Genomic DNA, 8,380 nt, shown 5'->3' with positions numbered 1-8,380 from the left:
AGTTTAAACGGGACAGAGCGAGGTAGGGCCTAATAGGGCAAGGCGGGGCAGGGCAAAATTTTTACAAAAGGCTAAATGGGGCAAGGCAGGGCGGGTCAAAATTTTAGCAGGTCAAGGCGCCGCCCTACCCTGCCTTATTTACATTCCTAGTTGCATAGTCGTTTACTACTAATTGGAATGAAAAATTGACAACTAAACTTAGATCTTTGCATAAATATAGATCTCATTGGGAGTACGTGGAATAGGGGTATTGATAATTTGATATTTTCAATCCCAAACCTAGGGTGTTGATATTCTTACATCTGATGGGGATGAGGCTATTAGTCTTCTTATACGATCTTGAGCAATCCTCTTCTTGAGCAAACTTTTGAAGTTTCACCCTCCCCTCAACAACCTCCCCAAACCATTTTTAAAGCCTGCACATCATTCGATTACATAAGATCATTGCTTTTTATTTTCTTTTTTTTCCTTAAGGGTTCAATTCATTGCTTAACAGGCCAAGATTATTTTCACTGATACTACCGGTAACCAAATGACCCTAACAAATAAGTTGAGCCCCAAATTGAATTCTCATCCTTCTCACGAAGTATAGAAGACTAATCAGGGTTAAATTACAGAGATAATTACATCGAATAAATTCTCCTTTTTGTTCTGCAAAGTAAAGACAGAGAATAGTAAGCTTGCTCATAAAGATAATTTGGGATCAACAGTCCCACTAGCATTTCCTTCGCCTGTTAGAACATGGTCGGGATCCTGCACAAATAGATATAGCTCATTTGTGATGCAGCACATGAAATAAAAAGCAATACAGACTAGTACTAGTACTAGCACTTACCTCCATTCCCCATTTGATGTAATCTGGGGACTCACAAGCCTTGTACTCGTCAACTAGACTTTCAATCACATCTCTAGATTCGTCAAATTCTGATAGATCATTGTCCTGCCCATTAGGCATGAAAATATAAGAAAGAGGAAAAAGGCTTGAGCAAACAACTGAACATCATGCTACAATGCAACTGACAAAAGCTTCTACAAGAAAGTGCATGCTGCTTAAAGCTGGGTTCTTGGTCCCCGCTTTGACAAATAATTCCTTGTTGCACAAGATAAAAGCAAGGAGCTCGACTGGGAGCAAAACACTCAAACTGGAGATCAGACAACAAATACACCGTCTTCGTCTGCAACATTGACAGATTAATAGATGCAATCTTTTCTTCAAATTGCCAAGCTTATCTATTGCTGAGGATTGTAACTCCTCAAAGAAGCACAGGTTGTGAGGTTCAACTGTACATCCCATTCCCACAAGTCAAAAGATAACAAAGAACACTTATATTCTCAAGATTTCGGATTATATTCTCAAGATTGTACTTCAGAAGAAACTCATATTACTTTCTGAATTTAGCTCCTTGTTTCTCCGTAACACATACAGCTCCATTTGTTCTTTTAGAGAAGTATCTCATGACAAAGTAAACCTATACAAAAATGCGTCAATCCAGCGCCTTTTTAATAACTAGTCTTTTAGTATGTGCCATCAAGTACATTTCACACTCAAGTGTTCTCTTTTGTCTTCTAAAGACCATACTTTCTTACAATGAAAAATAATACTCCCTCCGTTTCAATCTATGTGAACCTATTTCCTTTTTAGTCCGTGCCAAAAACAATGACCCCTTTCCCTATTTGGAAACAACTTAACTTTACGAAATGATTTATAGCCACACAAAATATATGTGCCTCATTTTACACCACAAGTTAAAATTCTTCTATTTTCTTAAACTTCGTGCCCAGTCAATGGGTTCACATAAATTGAAACCGAGGGAGTATTACTTTATTATGTAATTAGTTAATTATAGAATATCAGCTTCGCATATTCATCAATTAAATTTATTTAAAGACATGTCAACTTCAGTTATAAACACGGATATTGTTTTATAATGACAGCAATATGAAAGGAGAAAGCATGTCATAGTTTCTTAATGACATTGATAGATTTCAATGGAGAAATCTCCAGATTTAGCTTCACTTTTGCAGAAACCACGGAGCATGACAAATGTGTGCTCTGTTTTCTTTTTCACTTTCTCAGCTATGCAAGCAGACAATTTTTAGACATAAAAACTAAATCCCCTGGTCGGAATCAGAGGCGGAGCCAAAAATTTAAGGTTGTGGGTTCTGATCTTGTCACCGAACCCTAGCTCGTTTTAGTTACTGGGTTCGCAATTAAATATTTTTACACATTTAATGATTTTTTCAATACAAATACAAAGTTTAAGCAAAAGCCACTGAGTTCGACCGAACCCGTAGCTGCGACACTACTTCTGCCCCTAGTCGGAACGGGCACTGACTACAACAACAACAACAACAACAACAACCCAGTATAATCCCACAAGTGGAGTCTGAGGAGCGTAGGATGTACGCAGCCTTACCCCTACCCTGGAAGGGCAGAGAGACTGTTTCCGATATACCCTCGGCTAAAGGAATGGGCACTGACTAACCAATAATTAAACTATACACTATGCCGCCTCTTATTCATAATATCTGAAAGACAGTTGAACAAGAACTTACAGCAAACGTTGGATGATTCCTATAGTTGTCAAGGAAGGCTTGTCTCTTTCTCAATTTATCATACTGGCTCAAGCACTTGCTGAATAAGTGCCGGATACCAGTATGGCTAGCCAGCATGAGACCACTAACCTGACACATTGACAAACACAAAGTAATATTACATATCTTTCAGGAAAGAAGCAGCTTTAAATGTCAAAACAACTTTCAGGAAAGCAGATTTACAATAGAATGTAAAGACCAAGATAGGCAAACTAATCCGGCTTGCCTCAACTGATGCTTTTTAGAGATCATGTCAGCTCTGAAGTAGAGATTATATTTGCCTATTGTAAAAAAAATGCGCTTTTCAAACATGAGTAAGTTATCAGTATTGTTATGTTTGCAACTTCAAAAACTCATGTTGTAGGTCCGTTTTTAAAGTTCAAACTATAAACTTTGTAAACCCTTTAGCTTCAGAAACAACATCTAGTGGATCAAGCATCAGTTTCAAAAAAATGAAGAGCAATTGCTTCATGCTATCAAAACTTAAATTTATGAGTCCCATAATTCAGTCAATTTGTTGGTGAGCCGAACTACTGGACAACAAGCTTTGACTTCACATTACTGAGCCTTCTTAATCTCAACGAAAGTCATTTAAGCAGTTCCCAAGCAGTACAACTAAATGAACAGCCTTTGGCGTAAAAGATTAAACAAGTAGACTTAGAATTAAATCTCACCCTATGAGCCGTCTGGACATAGGGAGACTTCCTAGATAAAGCAACCTGCCAAGGAAGGTAGTGCAAAGTCAAAGTTCAGCAGAAATAGGATAAAAACGAAATCTAAAGTTCATTGTGGCCAAAACACGTGCCTGAATGCTAGCAGGACCCCAGTCAATAAAATTAACAAGCTTTCTTTCCCTGATTCTCTGCAGGCTTTCATGGACCTGATTTCAGAAACATCACATGGGTCAAAAACAGCTGAATGATATCTTTGTCAGAAGTGCATTTATATATGCATAAGTTTGTGTCGCTATATGCTCCAAGCTTACAAATTTCGGGAAGTAGACAACAGATGAGCAATGGAATCCTAGAATTCTAAAAGTTAAGAATAAAGGAATTTTGTTGTACGAAATGGGAAAACAAATGTCCCCTTTGGGGGTTAGATGATAATGCTATGTCTAAGTTGCAAATGAAATAATCTTGAAACTCCTTAAGCGCAACACTGCAAGTAAAGGATTAGATAATAACACAAGTTTGTGATTCAAATTTCAAAAACATGACTCACGCGGTGTGATTGATTTTCAAAAAGTCAGATTCAAAATCTACCTAGAACCTTTTTCACTGAATTAAAAGAAATTTCTATCAAATGGACTTCAGAAAGAACTTAAATATTTGAAAAAAAGATGCCTCAATTTGGGGTAAAAACACTTCAAACAGTCAGACTTTCTATTGCAAGAGCAATAGAAAAAAAGGAATAACTCCACAAAAGTTGTTAAGAAGTATCAAGAATACCTGAGTGGGATCAACTTCTCCTTGAATAATGTTTAATATGGATATGTACTTAGCCTGACTGGCTTCTTTTGTTCGAGCATAGGATGACACCATGATATTCTTGGTCTGCAAAGTGAAAGTCCCTAAGTATATCTGCAAATACTTTCAATAGAACAACCTGAATAACAGGTTTCCAGACCTGAAGGAGCCTTCGCATGACATCAAGTACAGTTGTCTTGCGAATTACATTAGCCTGCAAAAATGATTAGTAGCACTGCTTCAGTTGTCACTAGTGAATGGGTCACAGACATGCCACATGATACAATTTTACCAATAAACAGAAAGGGAAAAAAGAAAGGCGATAGTGGATAGAACGTGGGAGGGTGGAGTAAAAAGAAATAACCACCCATTTATTGAGATGGCCAATTTGTCATTCTCTGTTTCTCGATAGTAGGGCAGTTATAAAGGTATAGCAGAGAAAACTGGGACAAGCTTCACAAAATGAATTGCACCAAGATAAATTGATCTCCATTAATTAGGATTATATATTTTAAATTCTGTTTTTTTATTCATGGGAGCACATGAATCAGGCAACATTTTCTCTCATCCCATGGAGTTAAAAAGAAATAAACTGGTATGCACAATTGATCAGTGGACAGCATGAATATGGGTCACTTAAGTCCACATTGGACTTCTGCTTCTCTAGGAAAAAAATAACTGAGCTATTAGGAAAGCACATTATATAAAGAATAATAATCAGCAATTGCCAATACAGTTATATTTAAAACACTTAAAAAAACCGAACACTGACAAGATAAGAGCAGAAATCTTACTTGACGTTCCACAGTAAGTGGAGTATACCCAGTCATAAGAAAATGGCATCTTGGTGTAGGTATCAACGAAGCAAGGAGGCCAACCAAGTCATTGTTCATGTATCCTGGGTAACGTAGTGTGGTTGTACTTGCTGACATTACAGTAGACACTAATGAATTTGTTTGAGCAAAAGTGGGAGTTGTAATATGCAGGCGTTCCACAGCAATTCTATTGAGTGCAGTATTATCAAGTACAACTACACAATCCGCATTCAGTGTCAGCCGCTTGAGTGTCAAAAGCGAATTGTAAGGTTGTACAACCACATCACTTGTCTCATTTTGGTTAGGAAAGACGCTGTAGGTTTGAACAAGCTTTTTGCTGTAGCGATCATTCAGAGTTTCCAATATATATGAGCCCATACCTGCATATAAACAGTGATTAGCAACATAATAGTTGAATATCCACACCAAATTCTGAGTCACTCATTTTCTGACGTTATCACAATCTGCACGAACTTGGTAATAGGAGTCAACCTGAGCCAGTTCCACCGGCAATTGAATGACATAAAACAAAACCCTCGAGACTGTCACTTCCGTCTGCTTCCCTGTCAATCATGTCCATTAGATCCTCCTCATATTGCTTACCCTGATAAAAAGAAATGATTTTACCAAATTAGTCAGAAACTACCAATCCAAGCTCTAAGGGCAACAAAATGAAACGGACAGCAAAGAAAAGCAAGCTTATTTGCAGACCTCTTGAAAGATGTAAGTCCAGTGACCATCACAGAGAAAGCATACATAACATTGATGGAGCATATTTGAGAAGATGGAATTCTTAATAAAGGGTAATCCAGAAACTAACAGAGAATATTTATATGTATGCAATGACATTACTTTGTTCCTACCTATGATTAATCTTTTTCTATAAATAACTACATATCTTGATTAGAAAAGTACTCATCTTTACCAAACTGAAACAAAGATCTAAGAAAATAAATAGACCTGATGATATCCGCTTGCCCAATTATTTCCAGCACCTCCTCCATGATCTGCAATGAATACATTCTCATGATTGTAGAGATTCCTATATTCACCATTTTGTATACCGTTAATCACTCTGGGCTCTAGATCCATCAATAATGCTCGAGGTATGTAGTGTTGGTCGTCCGCTTGATAGAAAAAGACGTCTTTTCTATCACCTCCCTGCAGCATTACATAAACAACACAATAAAGTAATGTAGGTTATTCATGTAGTATAAAAGAGTGGTCTTAAGATGAAAATACAAACACTTAATCACACACAAGCAAGTGTGTAAAACAAATAAGAACCTTCTGTCTAAGTAGACATGGACCTGTAGATCAACCATTCACATGCATGTGGCTCAATGGCAGTGTTGTATGTACATGTATAAACATCCATGGTCACTAGGTAGCATAAATCAGATCAGAAAATGAAAGAATCATATCTATAAGTTGCAGACAAATCCTGTTTCAAGCTCCCTCAAATTAATTTCTTAGAAACAACACGTTTATCATTTTCTGAAAAGTCCAGCACAAAAAATTCCAAGCAAAACCATGTAATATTTCAAAAGTAAACCACGTAGTGCTGTAGTATAAGTGTATAACTGAACAAGGACCAATAATTTGGATAGAAAGGATCATCGTGGTAATAGTCAGATGTTTTACTTACAATGTGATGCGTCTTTGGTATGGACTTTGGAGGGATGTTTAGCTTCCCATGTAGATCTCAGAGTCACTAAAGTTAATTGCCATAGAGATAACTCAACTAAAACGCTTGCTACCTACCTGCTACATGATCTAACAACTAATCCTCTTCTGACTTGTCACTTGTAACTATCACCATTTGCATTTTATGCTGAACACAAAAAAGAAAATAGATCTAACTACCTCTGCGATGAAAACGGTACTTTAATATTAGCCCCTTTTCTCTAAGATTCACATTTCATTTTCCATCGTTTAAGCAATCAATTTCCTTCTGCAGAAAAGGAACAACAAAACGCCACAAAACTAGCCCAATTGAAACGAGTAAATCAATTGTAAAACAATATCGTCTAGACGGCTTTAATTTCAAAATAAACACCCAAAAAAAAAATAACCCAGGAAACCTAATAGTAAGGTTTTTCCCTAAAAAGGTGATGAAATAAGTACAGTTCAGATAAGCATATACCTTAACAGGTAAAATCAGGAGCTTTAACAGCATAACACTCCTAGGGCGTGTTTGATTCCTGGAAAATGTTCTGAAATTTTGTGTTTGGTTAAGTGAATTGTAGAAAATGTTTTCTCCAAGGAAATTAATTTTCACGAAATAGTGAAAATAAATTTCCTCACTTACTTCAAACAACACTATTATCAACATTTAATAACTAAAAATTTCACCAACCACTATCTATATGACCTATATTGCTCCTCCTACCAGAATGTTCGTCACTGACTTTTTATACCCAACCAAACAGTGGAAAAAAAACTTGCAAGGTAAAACATTTCAATAAGTACAAAAATAAAGCATAACACGCAAGTCAAAATGAAATACGAAGCGCAATACTACTTTAATAACTGCATACCCACACACTGAAAACATGACAAAAGCGAAGAAGTTACAGAACCTGAGTGGCAAAATCTTCAAGAATGCCTTCTTTACTGATACCGTGTTCGAGGCATAGCTGTTTCCAGAATTCCATCCCGATCTGGTTCCCGCATTGTCCCACTTGCAGTGTGATAATTTCTCTCGGCATTTTCCTTTTACCGTTTTCCCTTGTTGGTTCCCTCACACACTTGAAAGTATCAGGAGTAAACTGCACACGTTATCGATCTGCCAGAGGAAAAGAGAATTTCCTTCTACTTTGGCTTATGGCTGCTTTTGTGCGCGTAGCTAGTAAAGGGTTTTCAAAAAGAAAGAGGGAAAAAAGTGAGGCTTCGGAAATTATGAGCGCTCTCTCTGTTGTAACGGTGGGGCGAGTCTGCCGGCTTAATTATGTTTTGATTGGATGGCGCTAACATAAGCCGTGAGTGGAATGCGTTCAAACTCTTTTTTCCCAACTTATTTCTTTGTCTAAATTTACTCATAACTTTATGAAATTACATTCGTGCCCTCTATTTAGAGTTCAATTCAAAAACACCCTTACCATTTCCCGATTACATCACAAATGCCCTCACTTTCCAACTCAATATAGCTGGTTTTGTTGAGTCAACTTTGTCTTCCACTTTACAACATTGGGTCTTGACTTCTTTTGTTGTTGCAACATCAGTTATTGGTGACTTTCTTATTGAATCAGTAATTTATTTCACAATTTTTTTTTTGTATAAATTCGTGTGAAAGTTAGTAAAGATATCCAAAAAAATGAGCTAGTGAAATTTCTTCAACATATTTTAATTTGGCTGTCCATTTAAAAATTATTATCTAACACCGAGCAATCATCATCATCTTCTTAGAATAAGTTGAATTGAAGTCTTATTTCACAATTAAACTAGATGGCCACGTAACTTAGCAGCATTATTAGTGTTGTATCTTATTAAAAAAAAAAAGGG

The 8,380-nt window shown here is 36.7% G+C and overlaps 1 protein-coding gene across 3 annotated transcripts; it reads right to left on the bottom strand.

The window, feature by feature from the left end:
- Positions 1-550: 550 nt before the first annotated feature.
- Positions 551-8,120, bottom strand: LOC107819319 (tubulin gamma-1 chain). 3 transcript variants are annotated; one of them, XM_016645421.2, is made up of 11 exons: positions 7,459-8,120; positions 5,837-6,037; positions 5,369-5,480; positions 4,856-5,256; positions 4,222-4,275; positions 4,044-4,148; positions 3,401-3,475; positions 3,270-3,314; positions 2,557-2,685; positions 836-940; positions 551-753 (listed from the first exon to the last, which is right to left on the bottom strand). In XM_016645421.2, exons 1-11 carry the CDS (start codon positions 7,585-7,587, stop codon positions 685-687), a joined length of 1,425 nt encoding a protein of 474 aa, XP_016500907.1. In that variant the 5' UTR covers positions 7,588-8,120; the 3' UTR covers positions 551-684. The 3 variants fall into 3 exon arrangements, with proteins under 3 accessions (XP_016500907.1, XP_075107856.1, XP_075107857.1); XM_075251755.1 differs by lacking the exon at positions 7,459-8,120 and adding an exon at positions 7,023-7,421; XM_075251756.1 differs by lacking the exon at positions 7,459-8,120 and adding an exon at positions 6,525-7,000.
- Between the last annotated feature and the right edge of the window lie 260 nt (positions 8,121-8,380).

The sequence above is a fragment of the Nicotiana tabacum genome, chromosome 4 (assembly GCF_000715075.1).
Source record: "Nicotiana tabacum cultivar K326 chromosome 4, ASM71507v2, whole genome shotgun sequence".
Lineage (NCBI taxonomy): Eukaryota > Viridiplantae > Streptophyta > Magnoliopsida > Solanales > Solanaceae > Nicotiana > Nicotiana tabacum.
The sequence above is the reverse complement of the archived record's forward strand: the minus strand, read 5'-3'. Positions and strand labels throughout refer to the sequence as shown.

Bases quoted from the DNA above. Each gene is read 5' to 3' on its own strand.
- LOC107819319 (XM_075251755.1), bottom strand. From the start codon at position 7,211: ATGTTGATAATAGTGTTGTTTGAAGTAAGTGAGGAAATTTATTTTCAC. The intron at 6,038-7,022 runs GTATATGCTTAT...GTAATGCTGCAG, and splicing joins TCCTGATTTTACCTGTTAAG to GGAGGTGATAGAAAAGACGT. The intron at 941-2,556 runs GTAAGTTCTTGT...CCTAATGGGCAG, and splicing joins GGAATCATCCAACGTTTGCT to GACAATGATCTATCAGAATT.